The following is a 21,890-nucleotide window of genomic DNA, read 5'->3' as shown; positions in this document are numbered from 1 at the left end:
TTATTTAAACAAATCTAAAGTATAGGAAAAGATGAAAAGCTCCCCAATTCATTCTATGAAACAAGTATTGCTTTCTAAAAATGTTTTATTCAAGTATAATATACATACAGAAAAGTGTACATGTAAGTGTAAATTAGATGAATTTTCATGAACTAAACAATCCAACATAAACAAGCACCCAGATAAAGAAACAAAATATTACCAGCACTGCAGAAGCCCCCCTCAGACTCCCATTCAGCCACTATCTCCTCCCCTACCTCTCACTGAAGATAACCACTCTCCTGACTTCTAACAGTTAACAGAGATTAGTTTTGCCCATTTTTTACTTTATATAATGGAAAGCATACAGTATTCTTTTATAGCTGCCTTTTCAGGCTCAACATAATGTTTCTGAGATTCATCCATATGTTGCATGTACTTATAAACCGTTCATTCTCATTGTTGTATAATATTCCATTGTATGAATACCAAAATGTATTTATCCATTCCATAGTAGATAGACTTTTAGGTAGTTTCTGGTTTGAAGCTATTCTAATAATGTTGCTATAAACATTCTAGAACATATCCTTTGGTGTACATTTGTATGCATTTTATTGGGTATTTGCCCAGAAACAGAATTACTAGATTTCATATGTTCACTTTAGTAGATTCATCCAAACGGTTCTCCAACATCTTGAATAAATTTGCATTCTCACTGGCAGTGGGTGAGCCTTCTGATTAGTCCCACGTTTTGTCAACCTGCATAATTTTTTACACCTAATAAAAAGTCCACTGAAGAAACCTATAGACCAATCTCACTTAGGAATATGCATGCTGAAGTTCTAAACAAAATATCAGCAACTGGAAAACTGATTTATAAAAGAAAGAATAGCACATTATGACCAAGTAGGTTTTACTCCAAGGAGACAAGAGTGGCTTAATGTCAGCAGCTCCACAAACAATCTAGTTAGTCACCAGATTAAAGGACAGTAACACACAACCACATCAAAAGAAGCTGAAAAGGCATCTGACAAAATTCAGCAGCTATTTCTAGTAAAATCTCTTGGTAAAACAGGAAAGAATTTATTTAAATTAGATTATTTACCAAATAGCAACACAAATATTCAAAATAGCTAAATATGCAAACTATTTCAATTAAAATCAATAGCACTCAGAGATGCCTATCACCATTATCACTTAACACTATAATGGGGTTTCTAGACAATAAAGATTCTGAGAAGAAAAGAATCTTTCAAGCACTGGAAAAAAAAAAACAAGTTATTTTTGTGATTTTGTGAGCGTGAGTGTCATTATATTTGTGACTGTCATCATTATATTTCTAAAAATCCCAAGAGACTGTAGTGAAAACTTCTGGAATTAATGAGAAAATTTAGTAGCTATATATAATAAACGTGTTGTATACAAGGTAAGCGCGCGCACACACACACACACAAATAAGCTTTTTATTTATAATAAGCCTTTAGAAATGGAAATGGAAAAAAATCCATTCTCAATAATGACCAAAGACTAAGAAATGAGTTTACATGTAGTTAAAAAAAAAAAAAAAAAAGAGACACAGGACTTAAGTGAAGAAAAGTCTCAAATATCAAGCTTACTAATGATATAGACAGGATCTGAGCAAACAGAAAATGATACAATTTTATTAGTTCTTAGAAGACAATATCATATGTCAAATTTCCCAAAATTAATCTTTAAATTTAATGCAGTTTCAACCCCTAATTGGATAAAATGATCACAAACTTCAAATGTCTGATAATAGCCAAGATGGGCAGTAAAAAGAACAGTAGCCAGGAGTGTGGGGTGGGACAAAGCTCTGCCTGACCATTTTATAAAGCCACTGTGTGCAAACATAGAATCACTGTAATTAAATGCATGATACTCTAAGCGAAACAGCATAGTATAGTGAGAAATCTCATTCTATCTGAAAAATTAATATATGATAAAGTTGGTATTTTGTTTCATTGGAAAAATTTGGAACAATTGGCAACCCACTCGGAAGAAAGTAAAGTTGGATCCATAGCTTGCATTCTGTACAAAAACAAATTCCAAATGGACTAAAGACAAATATAAAAAAACCCACTAACAACAAAAACCAAGAATAAAATGGATAAGCCATTCTAGGAGACTACAGTACATGCCACCCAGGGGTGAACACAATACTTTGAAATTTTTACATATTTACAAATGTCCATATTTTATAAAAAATATACTTGAGTATATACTAATATAAAGTTTTCAATGGGAAAAGGTATAAATATGGTAAACAAACAAATTAGTTTGGAGAAAATTTGCAAATAATATGATGAAGTTGTTTACATATAATGTAGAAAGAGCACTTACAATTTTTTTTTTTAAAAAGACAGTGCACAGATGGGCAAAATGTTAACAAAAAATGAAGTGAATGAAAAATAAAAAAAGAAAAATTTAAAATGTGAATAAAAAGATACAAATATGCAATTCACTTTAAGAGTGAAATCCAAATGGCTAAATTTTCTATGGAAAAAGTATTTAATAATATTAGTGGTCAATGGACAACTAAGAGTTGGAAAAACTTTGCAACCAAGGGTAGAAAGGCTTAATAATGTGTAATATACAAAAAACCTATGAACTAGTTAAATTAAAAGATAAAAAGGCAAACACAATAGAAACATGGACATAAGTGTAAAGATAAATAAAAATATGAATATTTGTGGTAGACAGAATTCTAAGATGGCCCCCATGATCTTTGTCCCTGGTGTGACTCCCATGATAATGCTACATTTACCAAGCAAAGGGAGTTTGCGGAAGTAATTTAAGGTTATTAACCAATAGACCTTAACATACAGAAATTATCTGGGTGGGCCTACTCTAGGCACATGAGCCCTTTAAAAGCAGAGAGTTTTCTCAGGCTGATAGCAGAAGAGAAAACACAGTCAAGTACAAGAAGGATCTGATGAGTCCTTGCTAACCTTGAAGATGGCCGGCAGGGGGCGGGGGCTGGACTGGAAAGGAACCTCTAAAAGCTGAGACAAGAACTTCTAGCTAACAGTCAGCAAGGAAATAGAGACCTCCATATTATAACCAGCCTACAATTGTACGGTTTGAAATTCTGCCAACAACATGAATGAGGCTGGAAGTGAATTCTTCCCCCAGATCTTTTAGTCAAGAGCCAAGCCTGGCACACACCTTCGTTTCAGCCTTATCGGACACTCAACAGAGAGCCCAGTCAAGCCCACTTGAAGTTCTAAACCACATAACTATGAAATAATAAACGGATATTGTTTTAAGCTGCTAAATTTGTGGTAATTTGATATACAATACAAAAGGTAATTTAATTATGAGTGAAATCCAAATAACCAAAGAACATATGAAAAGTTATGCAGATTTACAGTAAACAGGAAAATGCAATCAGGAAAATAATATGGAGAAATCACTGTACGCACCATTTTTTTTTTTTTAATGCTACAATAGCTATTGCTAGTGGATATAAAGAGTAAGGGTATTTTTATACTGTACATTTACTGATGAAATATAAATTGTTCCAGCCTTTTTGGCAAACAATGTCAATACTTACTTAAAAATTTTAAATCTACATATCTCTCAACCCAGCAATCCTACTGCAGGGACTCTATTCCATAGAAGTGAAACCATCCTGGTCACGAATAGTGCACAGGCACAATTACCATAATAGTGAAAATCTGGTAGCAAAGTAAATGCCCACTGATTATGAAGAAGTTTAAGCCATCTTCATTAGAGTATTCATCATTAAAAAGAATGAAATAACAGCTATAAGACAGACTTGGAGGAATTTCAATCACATATGTTTGGATGAGGAAAGATGCAGAGGACATGTATTATCTCATTTATTTAAAGCAAGAAGATCCACCAAAAAAAATCTCATTTTATTTATATAAGATCGTGTGTGAATATTAAGGAATTTAAAAGAAATCTATATATGTATAGACTTATAAGTTGCTCAAAATATACATTAAATTTTAAAATCAAGTTGCAGAGAACATGGAGAGTAAGACAAAACTCCATGTAGTATTTGTGTACACACACTGGTACGAACAAGAACAGAGATACATGTATCACGCTATTACTACAAGGGGGGGTGGGAGTGAAATGGTATGGTGGGATATGATGAATTCTGCCTCAGTGTGTCTTCATTACTTATTTATTGCTCCTTTCTGTTGCGCTTTTTAAGTTTTTATTTATTTAGGTAATCTCTACAGCCAACATAAGGCTCAAACTTCCAACCCCAAGGTCAAGAGTAGCAGTCTTCCAACTGAGACAGCCAGGTCCCCCTTGTGTTGCTCTTTTAATTAATTGTATTAATTTCAATTGTATCACTTTTTACGTCTAAGAAAAATCATCTCCTTTCCCTTTGTTTATCCTTGACACTTATCACTCATATTCTGTATTTTTAACCTATATTATTTGTTGTTTTCCTCAGCTGGAATGTAAGCCACCTCAGACAAAGGATTTTGTCTGTTTGATGCTGCACGCCAGCGCCTAGAATGGCCTGGCACATGGCAGGCACTCAAATATTGAGGAAAGTCAATTTTATGGATAACTTTTAGGGCTACTCTTGATGTTCATTTTAACCTTATTTCTCCTAAATATCTGATATTCTTGAAGTTATCAGGAGTGTGACAGAATTACGTGACAAAAAGTGTGAATTCAAGGAGTGAATAATAATTACTTGTTGGATGTTTATTACTGCCCAACATTTTATCAGGTGTTTTGTATCTATTATCTCATATCAATCTATCAGGCAGGTCTATAATCTCCTTCTCGCAGATAAGAAACCAACTCATAAGAGTTAGCCTAACTAAAGTTTCACTGACAATAAATATTCTGTGCCCAGGCCAAAACCCTGTTCCTTTCTTTGTGCTGGTACTGATCTTAAAAGAATCATATTTTAATAATTAAAAAAGAGATAATTCCTACATAATACATAGGTTTAACATTGAGATTTAATTGAATATTTCATACACAATTCACTATTCTGTTGATGATTCTATTAATGATGTAAGTCATTTGATTGTTATATATAAATAGTCTGTCTCTAACTTGTTGGCTATTTTACTCCCGAAGCCATTGAGCTCTGCAGCTCAAGGCCGCTAGCCACCTGGGCCCTGGGAGAGTGGTAGCAGCAAACTGAGACAACACAGAGCTCTTCCGGGGAGAGTTAATAAACATTTAGATAATTACCATCAAATGTTCTAGACAAAAAGCAGCCCTGAAAACATCCTGAGGGATTTGTCCTAGATTCTTCAAATTCAAGGTAAGCTCCCCAGAGGAATGTCTTTCTTGACAATCTTCTGCGGGGAGGAACTTCCTACTTCTTTGGAAAAAAACACCCCAGCCAGTTAGGAATAGCAGGACCGTCTGTGGGTCACGAGGAATGAGCGGTGGACCTGGCCTGGGCCCAGGACAGTCCTGGCAGGTTGAGGTTCCAGACTGCATCAGCGGCCCCACAGGGGAGCAGAGGCCAGTGGGGTGGTGCTGTGGAGGTTAGGGAAAGAAGGGGCACCTTAACAGGGTTCAGATACATCTCGTTGTCACCCACAGGCTCAATTCCAATGCTGGCAGGACTGGAAGTGCACAGCAGCGGGAGGGTGGTGCCTTTGGCATTCTACTGACGCCTTCCAGGTGAGGTCCCAATTCCTCCCTAATTAGGGTGCACACCTCAATCTTGGGATCAGCTTCACAGATCTAAGTACATTTGAGATTGGCTAGGGACTGGCAGAGATTACTATTTTTTTTTTTTTTTGTCTTTGAAGATCTGGATAGATTTAGAGTTTTGAAAATGTGCTGATTACTCACCCAACAAATAGTTATTGAGTATTTTTTATATGGTAAGGCACCAGGAGAGGTGCTAAGGGGAATATATAAAAAAAAAAAAAAGAGGAGCTTATAGACACTGAAGCAAACAAATAATCATTAACTGCTTTTAGTTTGTTAGGTGACAGTAAGTAATACTTAATATGTAAAGTCTGAGTTGAGGATGGGGTATAATGGGGTATAAATTCATAATAAAACTCATCACTACCTGCTCCCCATACCACAAAAAAATCCGCAAAATTTTGAAATACATAAAATAAACATATCTTCCTTGCTAGTCTTTGCACTTCCAAAATAATTTTTAAAAATCACACAAAATAAAATTTGTGTTGATCTGCAGAAGCAAGCTCTATGTAACTTGCATAAATCAAGGACAGAAAACTACATGGATCACTAACTTTCAATTTCAAAAATAAAATCATTTCTGCCTCCAGAAAGCAACGATGTTGCTAAGAAGAAACAATCTGCTTGCAAGGTTTTTTTTTTTTTTAATTGGAATCATTAGATGTGTATTCCCAAGTATTGTAGGATATGAAAAATAGGAGCTTATTGTCTTGCTTGTTTAAAAGGCTGACCAAAATGAGTAAAAGAAAGCCTGAATGTTTTAGAGCTGGGAGAAAGCCTTTCTTCTGACCCTGAGATCTACAAGGAAACTGAACAGGTACTGTTTCACTGAAAAACAAAGTTTCCATTTAAATGAATTAAGTGGCATTTTAGCTGAATGTGCATACTTTCAAAACTCCTGAATGGCAATTGGCAGAATCTAACCTTAACGCTGATAGTTCTGACGGGACATTGCTAATTAACATTATTTACATGGTATACATGTTAATTTTAACATGTATGAAATACACAAGTCTCCATGTTGACCTGCAAACTATGTACAACCATAGTGCTTTTCCAGTCAGTCAAAATAGAGACATTTACCACTTGTCTACATAGGAGTTGAGTACTATATCAGGAGTGTCATTCATAAATGACTGTCAAAAGATGTGAGACCAATGAATTTTTTTTCTAAAATACACACTGAATGAAATTATTCCAACAGGATATTCTGAAATACATGGGCTCAAAAGTCTGTAGAAAAATACACAAATATATTTTTAAATGCTTTTAAAAGCACAGTCAAAATCATTCAAAACAGACCTCATCCTATAAAAATAATTCTCTAATCTTTTCATGAGATTATCATGTGAGGTTGGCTACATGAGAACATTTCTTACATGTCTGGTCTTTATTCTGACATATGCAAATGACACATTAACTGGGCCTATGTTATTATGGCTTCCTAAAATATCATAAAAACGATGTTGTCTGACACTTTACCAGGGGCGCTAGGATACTTTTGATGTAAGAATCTTTAATTTAGGTAACAGGGACCAATGACAAACCAGAATTGGAACCATTTACTTTTGTAGGTCAAAAGATCTCAGTGGTCATCGTTCCCGGCCATTTAAAAAGAAGGACAATGGGTGGCAGGTCAGATTGCAGAGCTGGTGGCTTTTCCTTCCTGGGACGGTGCTTCTTTCCCCACACTTTCACCCAAGTTAGCCAGCAACCAAAGTAAACTTTCTGATGAGATTTCTTTTGCTCTAATGTAAGTTAATCTTGTTTATTGGTGAAAAATTACTGCCTTGGTCCCACTTCCATCAGGAAGTAGCTAAATGTCAGTATACTTAAACATTTCGGCACATCTAAGTCACAAGCTGCTTGTTTTTACAACTCATACTTAACATAAAATTTTACTTTCTGGGGTGCCTGAGTGACTCAGTCGGTTAAGTGTCCGACTTGATTTTGGCTCAGGTCAGGGTCAGGAGAGCAAGCCCCAAGTCCTCCACGCTCGGCAGGGAGTCTGCCCCTCCCTCACTCTCTCTCTAAAATAAATAAACAAATCTTTAAAAAATCTTTTTTGCTTTCTATGCAGTTTTTTTTTTTAATTAAAGAAAGTTTTTTAGTTTGGGAAATTTCATTTGTGAATGATGGGTTTCCCTTACCATTACTCTTAATTTGATGATGCTATTATATGAGGTAATTCAAAAATATCTTTGGTTTGAGGTTGGAGATTGGGAAGCTGGTGTACATACTGGATCTTATGAGAGCATGGAAAACTTTGGCACATGAATTAAGAATACTAATTCTAGTATTCCAAGTGCTATTTAACAGATGTTTTACTGTGGGTCCTCCTTTACATTACTGGATTAATTATCTCTTTAAAGAGGCACACAGGAAAAGTCAATGTGGAGTTAGCATCTGGACCAGCCTTCAATGTAAGGTGAATGGCTAAATCATCAAGGACAAGAGAATTTTCTACAAAACAGGCCCTTCCCGTTAGCAGGATATTGCAGATTTTGTTCACTCAAATAGATCCTCCAAGTCTGACTGAGATCAGCATTACCTTTAGTCTAATTACACAAACAGGATTAAGAAAGGGCTTAGGGTTGTAGGATCTAAGTGAAACAAAGAGTCATTTTCTGTAGGGTGGGTTTTGAATTGTTTGGTTTTGAAAGTACACAAAATATACTAAATTAAAGTCTGTGTTCAGCAAATATGGATTTGTTTTCAGACCTGCAGGTCAATGCTTCCCCATAAAACTGGAGTGTCCTGATCAATGTAAGCAACAGGTGTAACCAAGAAGTAACAACTGGAGGGATGCTTCATGGTTACAGTGATTGGGTTAAATAGTGATGCCAGATTCCTAAGTGTTCCTGGGGACTACCCTAGGTGCCAGAACAACTCTGGGAAGGTCTTGGGAAATCCAATGCAGGTCAGAATACCACCCTGAAGCACCCCAGAGGGTCCATCAAATGTCTCAGTTCTTATTAAAGGGGACAAAAGGGATATTTCTGACACTACTGAAAAATGTGTCCATGACAAAGGATATAACACTTATTACTACAGAAGCATACAAAACATCAAAGCACAGCGGATAGTTTCAAGGACACCCTTAGATTCCACATAACATTATGGCTTCAGATTGGAACAAAGAGATTGTGAGTTGCGGGCAGAGAAAGCCTTTGAAAAATAATGTTGATTTGAAAAAGCAAGGGGAAAGGTTGATGTTTGTTAAGTAGCCAAACAAAAAATAAAAACACATTAAATTTATAAGTGTATAATTTTTTACAAATATGTAATTGAACACTTGAAAAAATATACATGTGTCCCTGAAAGTATTACTGACCCAATCTTATCGGGTATTTTAATTTTACTGGCTTTCCCCAAAGGTTCAAACTCCATAATGATAAATTTCTCTACCGTCCTCACAATCAATAATTAAGACTGGTTCATTACTTTGGATTCACATCTACTTTGTCTAATGCTCCTTTTATTTCTCTGCATGCCTCTCCTACCCCTCCCCCCACCAAAAAGACAAAATCAAGATGTATTATTTTAACTGCAAATCCACTAGATTCCAAAATATTTCAATTCATGAGACACCTATAGCACATTATCTATATTTGTACACTTTATTTAAAAACAAATAATACACTTAGAGCCACCAAGAAAAGATATCTTAATTAGCTTATCCATACCCTGAATTTACAAAAGAAACTTCTTGCACCACAAAAATTAGCATTTGGATTAATTTACATTAATTGATATAACTGAATTTAAAAATACCTGAAGATCAAACAATCTGGTTCAGGGCTCACCAGCTGGAGGGTAGGGAATCGGGGGTGTGGAGAAAAGGAATCACTTAGGAAACTGGACTGATGATGCCCTGAAGTCAGCTCTAGTAAAATGAAGTTGAGAAGACATAAAAGTAACGAGTAGATTTCAGGATTACAAAGAAGTGGTTCCTCCTAAAAACAGATATTAGATGGAATGGGTGTAGGGGAGATCTCTTAATTTGGATTGAAAAAAGTGTGTGGAGAGGGGGGTTGTATTTGTTTCTCACAAGAGGCAAACTTCAGCCAAACAATGAGAAGAAAGCAGGGAGGGAGGTATGTGGTAGGCTGAAGGCTTTCTGACTGCTGATAATACCGAATTTAGCAGATCTGTACAACTAAAATACCATTCTCTGAGACATTATCAGAAAGGAGCTAACAACCAGGGAAAAATCATTCTACATTAACAAGGCACTCACTGGTTCACAGTCTGCTAAAAATCCAGGCAGACATTAAAGTTAATCTAAATTAAAATGAACTTTCTAGTTTGCATCAGAGGGATGACAAGCATGTTGTCCCAGTTAAACCAAATGTAAAGGCTGACTAGCAAAGATCCAGAAAATTCTGACCCCTAAGTACCACTTTAGGAATACTACTAGAATAAAGCAGTGGAATCTAGGGATCTCTGTTTGGCCTAAATTTGCTTTTTTGTTTTGTTTTTTAAGATTAAGAACAAAAACAAAAATGGAACAAATTCAAAACCAAAACTGATGCAATCTGTTAAATACTTTGTCAATCTGGTTGTCCCTGACACTGACATGGAGGTCCAGCTGGATGATGGATATGGCCAATTAAAAAACTTTCAGTGTTGAAAGTAAAAATGATTCAAATCATTTACCAATGGCCCGTCCTTTGTTTTTAAAGATGGACATGTTTTCTGGACCTTCCCCTAAAAGGTACTTCTGGAATTGATACATTTCACAAAAATATACATATAATTTCTATCGGCTACTACTTTTGTACAACCTGAATCCCAGTGTCAAACACATAAAGTACTACAATTATATAAATAACTAGACAAATAACACAGTAACAAAGGCAACTTCTGAGTAAATAAAATTAATGATTATGTACTTAATAGCCTTGAAATAGCTTTCAAAGAATAAAGCAAGCTGAAGAAAACTGTACTTAGAGCTCTTTTTCCATGTAAATTCAGTAAGTTTGGCTCTTGGTTGAAAATATCACAGATATATACTAACCAGAGATTAACTATATCCACTCACTATCAACCTTGATAATAAATTTTAAGTAGTTCTTTCAAAAGAAAACCAAAACTCTTAAGTCTTTCAATCTGATTTGTGACATCTTAGTTCAATATAACTTAAATGACAAAGCCTGAGAAAAGCACCAACATAGATTTTTTAATTGTATCCAATCATCATTTTCAGATGTCATAAAGATTTGCTTTAGTTAAAATGCAGCAATGACAAAGAGGTAGATATGAAAGATGTCATTTAAACACTATTCTTAGGTGGTATTTTAACTAGTTCAGGTGTTTAATCTAAAAATAATTTTTACTAGTTGAATCTTCATCACCTAAGAATTTCATGACATGCTCTTATGTAGGAGGGAAATATATGAAGTCCTAAAAAAGAGGGCCTTTAAAAATTACATTTTTAAAAAATTAATTTACTTAGCCAACATTTAAGAGATCCCATCATTTTGGTGAACGAATAATTTCTCCTTTTACCTGAACTTGACTATAGTGAAAGCATAGTTATTTTCCTCTCTACTGAAATTTCTAGGAATTCACATTCAAAATCCTTGGAAAGTACACCTGGTACTCAGAAGAGCACAAAGACAACGCATGAAATGTCCCCTGAAATCCTAGAAGTTGAGCAGATACATTGAAGACATTGATGGTCACAAATCAGGACCGTCACAGATTGGCGCGCGCGCACACACACACACACACACACTCACTCTCTCTCTCTCTCCCTCTCCCATAGCCCCCCACCCCCCAACTCAATCCTCATCCTCACTGTAAGGCTGCATTTGTATTTTATTTTAAAGGCACCTCTCATTCTCTAGCTATTGCCTTCTTGATGATATCTGTTTTGTTAAAAATCCTGAATGTTCAATGGAAATAGTTCAGTACTGAGAATGGAATATTTTTCAATTCACATTTGAATAGCCAGGTTTTCTTACATTCAGATTTTAATAAACTAGAATGACAGTCTTTAAAACAAGCATGCTAGCCTATAATGAATATAATATATACAGTAATTTAAACATTTAGAACTATATATTATACTGCAAAAGCAAACAGCACAACACTCATCATACTCATCATTACCTGCGGTGTACACACTACCTCTAAAAACAAAAATACAAAACAGTAAAATGCACCTATGGTTTATATATATATATACACATACATATATATATGTATATATATATAGTCTATATATATTATATATATTCCTACAATATATATAATATATATTATAAAATATACATACATTTTAGACATTTTCAAATAAATTTTTATCATCTCCAAAAGAAATTTATAGCAAGAATACTGAAGGAATGAAAGTAAGATAAACAAAAAATTTTTCACAAAGTTCATTATCAGTGATGCAGCATAATTTCCCCCCTTTTAGTCATAACTAAAATGATTATAAAAGCTAAATACTTTGCATAACTAATTATCTGTTTAATGGCAAAAATTGCTAAACTTGTTCAATAGAAAAATACTGAAGGTCATTATATCACTTATGTTAAATATCTGTCTAGGGTTCGAGTAGCAAATGAGCTTCATATGACAGTTGGGTTTTGAGAAGGGTGCTGCAAGCTCCCAGAGGTGTATCCACAGCATATGAAAATAAGGCAGGGACCCACTTCTCCTGCTGATTTTCATACTATCCCCATATATTTCACCCAAAATATTTACAAATCAAGCACTATGCAAGCATTTCAACGACTGTTTAAATCGTGAATTTGTTCATTTTGTGGATTTTCATTAAATTTTCAATAGGCTGGGGGGGAAGTCAGACATATGTCTATGCTTCTATCTGGTTGGAAGACAGCTTTGGCTCATTTCTAGGCTGAGATCATATAGTGCTAGTGGAGGAGAATCTCGGTTTCTGTGTATGGTCTCCAACGGCATGGCACTGGCTTGCTAAAGAACTTTCAACAGTTCCATCATTTGCACTACAGTCTACATATCTCATGGTCATTTTCTACTCACTAACAGAAAAATTTCAACCATGAGGTATAAAATGCAGGGGAAGAGAATGTCTTGGTTTGGGGAATTTCAGTGACTTAAGTAAAACAGGCACTGAAGACCTTGGGAGGTGATTAAAGCAGTAGCTGGTAGAGCAATAGCTTAATCTGTCATAAATATGCCAAGTAAGGGCACCTGACTGGAATTTTCCAGTATCCTTCTATAAATGTTAGGTCAGCAACACCATTTTTTCACTCATCGGAAAACCAAAAGAGGAATGCACCAAACAAAATATGGAATTCCATATCTGCGTGGGAATAATATAAACATTCACCTGGTAGCTCAAGTCCAGGTCAGTTCATTTGATTATACAAAGGAGTCCCTTGAGCCCACTGTTAACCAAAGCACAGATGAAATGACAAGGTAGCTGTGTCAAAATATTAAAGCATACATGTATATCGATCAGGCAAATCTAGCACACATCTTTAAAGAAATTTGCCTATAGACTGTAAAACTCTAGAGGCAGAAAACAGAAATTTTAAAGAAAAATTATCAATTACTACCCATATCACCATCAGAATACGTTTTCAAGGAGTAGATATACATATAATCAGAAGTGTCATTGTTATGACAATGGAATAGGTGGGGAGAGGAATGTAGGAATTACATTAAAAGGTTAAAACATTTATGGATATGGATTTTTTAAATCTGAGAACTATTATACATATATTTTGCTGAAACGCTGGGCATTAGTAATTTATTTCTAATTTCTACATTGGTCTCTGACGTTTGAGGCAAACAAGAGAGTGTAAAGACAGGTGAGACAGTTGTAGGGATGAGGTCTATACATTAGGTCCAAAGAGTGGGGTCATGGGAATCCCAAGAGCTGGCCACATGTGGGTCACAGGCTAGGTGAGCTCAGGGAAGCCTGGTCCTTTATGACAGTTTTCCCCAGAAACAATACTGATACACTGCCTATTAAAACATGCTGTGTATTCCAATTAAAGAATGGAGGAGGGGGTAGGGGCACGGAAAGAGAAAGACAACTCTTTAGCCAAGGTTATACACTGAACTCTTCCATCCAGATTTCCAGGGAGCTCCCCTTCTTGGATATATTCATGGAGGACTTCTGGGGTACAAAATAGTTGGCTTTATTTAGTACTGCAAAAGCAGCTGCCTGACATTAATCAAACCCTTTGGGCTGTTAAAACATAATAATTATAAACTGTTTTTGGTAGATATCAGATAATTTGAATATGCGACACAAAGAAAGAGCAAGAGGTCATCTGAAGCATGGTATGTGGGTTTTGACAAAGGAGTACTCACAGATAACTTCCGTCTTTTCAAACCACTGAAAGGTAAGAAGATTTCATCGATATGAGATAACCACTCTGGTACTATAAATATCACATGAATAAAGTGAATTTTTTAAATTAACAGAAATTATTATAAAGATATGCCCTGCTTGTTCTTAAAAATAAACAGAATCTCAAACCTGAATAAGTTAAATCCTTTAGTAAAAGCAGACTCTATCAACTATTCATAATGGTGACTGTTTCTGACAGCTAAACTTTACAATGGTACCAAATCTATTTTCAAAAATGTAATACCAATATAGAAATCTGCTTACAAACTAAATATTTGTTTAGTATTTCTGAATAATAATATATTTAACGTATTATTGCATTTCTTTTTTTTTCCCCCTTAATAGATAAAATGCTTTGCCAGGTGCTTTATGTGCACAGATGAAAGGAGAGCTAAATTAAAAACTCATTTGAACACTGCCTGGTCATTATGCACATAGGGGTTAGTACAGCAGATATGGTCGAGATTACTGTTTTAACTACCTAATGTGTTTAACAAGATTTCTCAGGGGAGAAGTAGGTCTAAATTTCTGTTCTTCCTTTACTCATTCCCAGTCATCAAGTTTTTAATTATCCCATATAGCATGCCCTATTTACTCAATAGGAACAAGCTAAACTTACGTTCGCTCAGGCCTGCCTAGCGAATTAGAACCACCTCAGAAATAAAAGCTCCTATTTGGGGGAAAATTTGAAACAGTTTTCAGGCTCACAGATTCAGCTGAGCTTGCAGCAACCTGAACAAACCTTAGTTTTAGAAAACAGTATACGAATTGCAAAACTATACTTTAACAAATGTTCTCTGTGCTCCTTCAGCAGAACAAAAGGGCAGGACAGGTTGATTCTTGCCCTGGTCTTCTGTATCTCTTTTGTGCAGTTGATTATTTATAAAGAGCTAGAAGGTGAAGATGATGCATTGTGTCATACAAAGACTTTAGCCAGTGCATCAGCCCCAGCACTGGCTATATAGCATTTGGATGGGTGGAAAGCTACATCATGAATTGATTCTTCAAACTTTTTCCGATGAGCTGTGAACTCTTGGATACACGTCTTACTTTCTAGGTTCCATAAACGTATTGAACAGTCATGACCTGCATCAAAAAAAAGGAGAAAAAAAAAAGAAATTGAAAGGAAACATTACATTAACATGAAACTAATAAGGATAAATAAATAATCCACAGTTGATGTACTTACTGCCGGACATCAAGTACAAGCCATTAGGATCAACTGCTAGACTTGTAACAGCTTCTAGGTGGGCTACCATGGAGTGGATGAGTTTGCCTTTGGAAAAAAGAGATTGTTACTTTTTATTAATAGCTCTCCTCATTCTGAATATATGCCAGCTACATGTTACACTGATTTCTCCAGTCACCCCCTCTGTGTACTTACTGCATCAATAGCTTTTTCCATAACAGCTAAAACAATGTGTCTCCCTCCCCACTCCAGCCACAGTAATGATGAAAAACCAAAGCTCAAATTTCAAATTATATTTTTGTCTTTCAAATAACAACATAAAAGTCATCTGTACAAAAATATTCCTTTAAGCCATGTTCATTAACTAAGACTCAGACTTTATTAATTGCTACTTTGTAACCTTTAGCAACAGGCAAATTATATGGGCTCTGAGAACAGAAGAGACAGAGACAAAGACAAAGGAACAGAGAGAAAACCTGGCCACAATTTTGGTGGAAACAACATATAGAAAGGGATTAAAGTATTAAATTACTCATCACTCACAGCTAAGCAAAGTCAGCAAAAGTCAAGAGCAGACAGTCAGGCAAATATGGCTGCTAATGTGGAGTGTTTTTCTCCCAACACAGCTCTTCAGGATTTTCCTTTAGTGAAACGCAATTCAATATAAAAATAGGAAAGCCCACATATCCTAATTCAAATCAATCAGGACCAGATAGTCAATATTATAATACAGAAAAGAGTAGTCCATGAAAAACTGAATCAAGTAAACCAAATAACTCAAGGGTTTCCATCTCCAACACTAAGGCTATTCAAACACTGAACAATTTTAAACAAAATATAATGATCATACGCCTCTACTTCTAACATGTTTCTACTTGTCCCCAATATATTCACAGCAAAAGGTCAGTTTTATTGCTATTTGAATGACCTTTTCATTGTGTCCCTAGTCATAACCTTGGCTCTAGGGCCAAAACATAGTATTTACTTACTATGAAATAAACCAAGATGATTCTATATGCTACCATGAAGACTAGTTCTTAGCAGATCTGGACAGAAGGAACAGAAACTGAGCTGGGAGAGTATCTGTTTTCATGCCTACTCCTGGACCATACAGCCACTAAGAGACACCCACATCAGGACACTTATGGTGGGGTTTGTTTGTGGGTTTTTGATTTTGGGGTTTTGTTTGTTTGTTTGTTTGTTTGTTTTATCACTGATCACTTTGTAATAAACACTTACCTGTATTGTTATCATAGAATTTGATGTGCCTGTCTTCATGAGCAGTGATGCTGATGGGAAGAGTGGGGTGGCTGATGACTCTATTTATTTGGCAGGAAGAGTTGCCTACAAAAAAGAAAAAAAAAGAGCAACAAGTTAGTCAAAGCTACTATTTTTTCACACAAGAGAAATGAATACTCACCTAGGAGAATAAAAAAGTAAACCATGTGACTTTAATTTATCTTTAGTTCATTCATTCTGTGACTATTCATAATTTCAGTGTTAGGAAAGAACTGCCTGAGCAGTAACATACTGACAATCAAGAGGTATGTACAAATGAGAATTTTCTTTTCCACCTGCAGTCAATGGGTGCCACCCAGGGATTAGCCTAGCATCACTGACATTTCTCATTCTCTGATGACTTGTTATACCTCTGCTGCTTTAATAAAGTTCCCTCATTACTTAAATGTAGACAGTACCCAAATTTAAATCTCCACTCTTTCTAGATACAGAGCTTTTTATAACATGGTTATCATCTGAAGACAAATATGACAAAGAGAGCTTCTGAGCTCTTTAATCTCTTTCTCATCATAACAGAAATAGTCATTGGGGCACCTGGGTGGCTCAGCTGGTTAAGTGTCCAACTCTTGATTTTTGGCTCAGGTCATAATCTCAGGTTTTAAGATCAAGCCCCAAGTCAGGCTCAGTGCTCAGCATGGACTCTGCTTGAGATTCTCTCTCTCCCCCTCCCTTTGCCCCTCCCCCCAACTTGCACACGCACATGCACACACACTCTCTAAAATAAATAAATAAAATCTTTAAAATAGAAATGGTCACCATTTGACAGTCTACCATGTTTGGAATCTTAAAACAGCATCCTGACTAGTTGTGCACTATAAAGTAACTTTCAAAGAATGTCAATTATATGCACAATGAGACAGGTAGGCCACATGTCATTAGGTCCATACCACAGTGCATAAACCAAGGTCTAGAAAAAGTTGTGACTCCCACAAAATCATGTGACAAAGCCAGTACCAATACTAACTTCTACCTCTATCCTAACCACATGGCTCATGCAAATCACACAGCTGGCAAAAATGGTACCTAAACTATTATAAAAGTCTTTTATCAAAAGGAAACCAATCATTAAAAACCTTTTAATTAGTGAGCTTGGTTAAGACACTTTATTCTTCTTTTAAAGGAAAAAAATCTAGATATATAAAGGTAATACTAACTTAAGGTATGTCAAAGTTAAAAAAAATCATGTCACGGTTCAGGGAGAGGAAGGGATGCCCTTCTTATAAAGTACATTATTAGGACATCTGGCAAATTTGCATATAAACAATAATTTAGACAACATAGTGTCACTGTTAAATTTCCTGATTTTGATAATATGCTACATCAGAGAATGTCCTTGTTCTTAGGAATTACATGCTAAAGAATCTAGGGGTACAAGGCTATGATGTCTCTTAAGTGGTTGAGAATTTAAAATTATACACAAATATAGATAGTGATAAAGCAAATGTCACAAATGTGGCAAAATGTGCAAAATATATTTGCAAAGGACACTACAGATAAAGGACTGGTATCTAAGATCTACAAAGAACTTCTCAAACTCAATACGCGAGAAACAAATAACCAAATCAAAAAATGGGCAGAAGATATGAACAGACACTTTTCCAATGAAGACATACAAATGGCTGACAGACACATGAAAAAATGTTCAAAATCTTTAGCCATCAGGGAAATTCAAATCAAAACCACACTGAGATACCACCTTACGCCAGTTAGAATGGCAAAAATAGACAAGGCAAGAAACAACAATTGTTGGAGAGGATGTGGAGAAAGGGGATCCCTCCTACATTGTTGGTGGGAATGCAGGTTGGTACAGCCACTCTGGAAAGCAGTGTGGAGGTCCCTTAAAAACTTAAAAATTGAACTACCCTATGACCCAGCCATTGCACTACTGGGTGTTTACCCCAAAGATACAGACGTAGTAAAGAGAAGGGCCATATGCACCCCAATGTTCATAGCAGCATTGTCCACAATAGCTAAATCGTGGAAGGAGCCGAGATGCCCTTCAACAGATGACTGGATTAAGAAGCTGTGGTCCATATATACAATGGAATATTACTCAGCTATCAGAAAGAACGAGTTCTCAACATTTGCTGCAACATGGACGGCACTGGAGGAGATAATGCTAAGTGAAATAAGTCAAGCAGAGAAAGACAATTATCATATGATTTCTCTCATCTATGGAACATAAGAACTAGGAGGATCGGTAGGGGAAGAAAGGGATAAAGAAAGGGGGGGTAATCAGAGGGGGGAATGAAACATGAGAGACTATGGACTATGAGAAACAAACTGAAGACTTCAGAGGGGAGGGGGTGGGGGAATGGGATAGACTGGTGATGGGTAGTAAGGAGGGCACGTATTGCATGGTGCACTGGGTGTTATACGAAACTAATGAAGCACTGGGTGTTATACGAAACTAATGAAGCATCGAACTTTGCATCTGAATCCGGGGATGTACTGTATGGTGACTAACATAATATAATTAAAAAAAATCATTAAAAAAAAAAAGAGTTGAAATTTTTTTTAATCTTGGAATAGTTATTATGAATTTATATTCAAATAGAAAATATAATAAATATAGGTAAAAACAGCTGTAATCCATTAGTGTACTCTATTAGATTTTCTTGTGGTTCCTAAAAATATGATATCTTAAAAACTGAAAATAGTCTTTTTCCAGTGTTAATGACAAGGGGCCACCCAGCCTGTTATCTAAGAATAAAACAAAAAGTCACTTGACCATGTGGAGTAAGCTCTGGGTCAGTTGTACTTTTTTTCTTTTTTTAAAGATTTTATTTATTTATTTGACAGAGATAGACAGCCAGCAAGAGAGGGAACACAAGCAGGAGGAGTGGGAGAGGAAGAGGTAGGCTCATAGCGAAGGAGCCTGATGTGGGGCTCGATCCCACAACGCTGGGATCACGCCCTGAGTCAAAGGCAGATGCTTAAGGACTGCGCCACCCAGGTTCCCCTGGGTCAGTTACACTTGATTCAGATGGTCCTAAACAAAGAGTTTAGTATCAAAATTCAGCCTACAGATTTTCCCCCCTCTGGAGGTAACACGCCATGAGCAATATCCTCTGTAAGACCCAGCAAGAAAGTAACAACAGAAAAGAAATACTTTAAGTAAAATATCCCATATATTCTGAGAGAGTGGTTTCTGAGACTAGCTTCCATTGTATTGAAATCTAGGAAATAATTATGATAGAAATCACATGATGGAAGCAGGCAAGAGTTTTTATATAGTTATACTTTCAAGGAAGTTCTCCACTTAATGGTAAATCAGACAAGTAAGCGAAATGCAAAGAACACTAGAAATCAATTGAAGGCCTACCAACCATCATTCTAACAATGAATCTAAACCTTCCAAGTATTCATATTCAGCTTGCAACTTAGAGGTCGTTTACTTTTCACTGGATCAACAAGTACTCAATGACCTGCTTCAACTACCTTTGACTTTTCAGTCAAGTCACCATTGACATTAATGAGTAGAAAGCTAGTTTATTCCGATTTTTTTTTAATTTTATTTTATTATATTGTGTTAATCACCATACAGTACATCCCCAGATTCCGATGTAAAGTTTGATGTCATTAGTTGCGTATAACACCCAGTGCACCATGCAATACGTGCCCTCCTTACTACCCATCACCAGTCTATCCCATTCCCCCACCCCCTCCCCTCTGAAGTCTTCAGTTTGTTTCTCATAGTCCATAGTCTCTCATGTTTCATTCCCCCTTCTGATTACCCCCCTTTTCTTTATCCCTTTCTTCCCCTACCGATCATCCTAGTTCTTATGTTCCATAGATGAGAGAAATCATATGATAATTGTCTTTCTCTGCTTGACTTATTTCACTTAGCATTATCTCCTCCAGTGCCGTCCATGTTGCAGCAAATGTTGAGAATTCGTTCTTTCTGATAGCTGAGTAATATTCCATTGTATATATGGACCACAGCTTCTTAATCCAGTCATCTGTTGAAGGGCATCTCGGCTCCTTCCATGATTTGGCTATTGTGGACAATGCAGCTATGAACATTGGGGTGCATATGGCCCTTCTCTTTACTACGTCTGTATCTTTGGGGTAAACACCCAGTAGTGCAATGGCTGGGTCATAGGGTAGTTCAATTTTTAACTTTTTAAGGGACCTCCACACTGTTTTCCAGAGTGGCTGTACCAACTTGCATTCCCACCAACAATGTAGGAGGGATCCCCTTTCTCCACATCCTCTCCAACAATTGTTGTTTCTTGCCTTGTCTATCTTTGCCATTCTAACTGGCGTAAGGTGGTATCTCAGTGTGGTTTTGATTTGAATTTCCCTGATGGCTAATGATTTTGAACATTTTTTCATGTGTCTGTTAGCCATTTGTATGTCTTCATTGGAAAAGTGTCTGTTCATATCTTCTGCCCATTTTATGATTTGTTTATTTGTTTCTCGTGTATTGAGTTTGAGAAGTTCTTTGTAGATCTTGGATACCAGTCCTTTATCTGTGGTGTCCTTTGCAAATATATTCTCCCATTCCGTGGGCTGTCTCTTAGTTTTTTTGACTGTTTCCTTGGCTGTGCAGAAGCTCTTTATCCTGATAAAGTCCCATAAGTTCATTTTATCTTTTATTTCTCTTGCCTTTGGAGATGTGTCGTGAAAAAGGTTGCTCTGGCCGATGTCATAGAAGTTGTTGCCTATGTTCTCCTCTAGAATTTTGATGGATTCCTGTCTCACATTGAGGTCTTTCATCCATTTGGAGTTTATTTTTGTGTATGGTGTGAGAGAGTGGTCAAGTTTCATTCTTTTGCATGTAGCTGTCCAATTTTCCCAGCACCATTTATTGAAGAGACTGTCTTTTTTCCACCGGATGTTTTTTCCTGCTTTATCAAAGATTAGTTGCCCAAAGAGCCGAGGGTCCATTTCTGGGTTCTCTATTCTGTTCCATTGGTCGATGTGTCTGTTTTTGTGCCAGTACCATGCTGTCTTTGTGATCACAGCTTTGTAGTACAGCTCGAAATCCGGCATTGTGATGCCCCCAGCTTTGTTTTTCCTTTTCAACAGTTCCTTGGAGATTCGGGGCCTTTTCTGGTTCCATACAAATTTAAGGACTATTTGTTCCAGTTCTTTGAAAAATGTCCTCGGTATTTTGATCGGGATAGCATTGAAAGTGTAGATTGCTCTGGGTAGTATGGACATTTTAACTATGTTAATTCTTCCAATCCATGAGCATGGAATATTTTTCCATCTTTTTATGTCTTCCTCAATATCTTTCAAAAGTGATCTATAGTTTCTAGCATATAGGTCCTTTACGTCTCTGGTTAAGTTAATTCCAAGGTAACGTATGGTTTTTGGTGTTATTGTAAATGGGATGGATTCCCTAATTTCTCTTTCTTCAGTCTCGTT

At 36.2% G+C, this 21,890-nt stretch overlaps 1 protein-coding gene across 1 annotated transcript in view; it reads right to left on the bottom strand.

Moving 5' to 3' along the window:
- Positions 1–67: 67 nt before the first annotated feature.
- The window catches only part of STRN (striatin), a gene marked incomplete at its 5' end in the record, with an annotated part of 109,963 nt that continues 88,140 nt past the window's right edge, over positions 68–21,890 (bottom strand). The window contains 3 exons of the mRNA XM_011219234.2: positions 68–15,112; positions 15,216–15,302; positions 16,455–16,559. Of these exons, the coding sequence (XP_011217536.2) occupies positions 14,943–15,112; positions 15,216–15,302; positions 16,455–16,559 (362 nt within the window). The remainder of the gene's footprint in view (positions 15,113–15,215; positions 15,303–16,454; positions 16,560–21,890) is intronic.

Source organism: Ailuropoda melanoleuca, chromosome 4 (assembly GCF_002007445.2).
Source record: "Ailuropoda melanoleuca isolate Jingjing chromosome 4, ASM200744v2, whole genome shotgun sequence".
In the NCBI taxonomy this organism is placed as follows: domain Eukaryota; kingdom Metazoa; phylum Chordata; class Mammalia; order Carnivora; family Ursidae; genus Ailuropoda; species Ailuropoda melanoleuca.
This window is presented reverse-complemented; position numbering and strand designations above follow the sequence as displayed.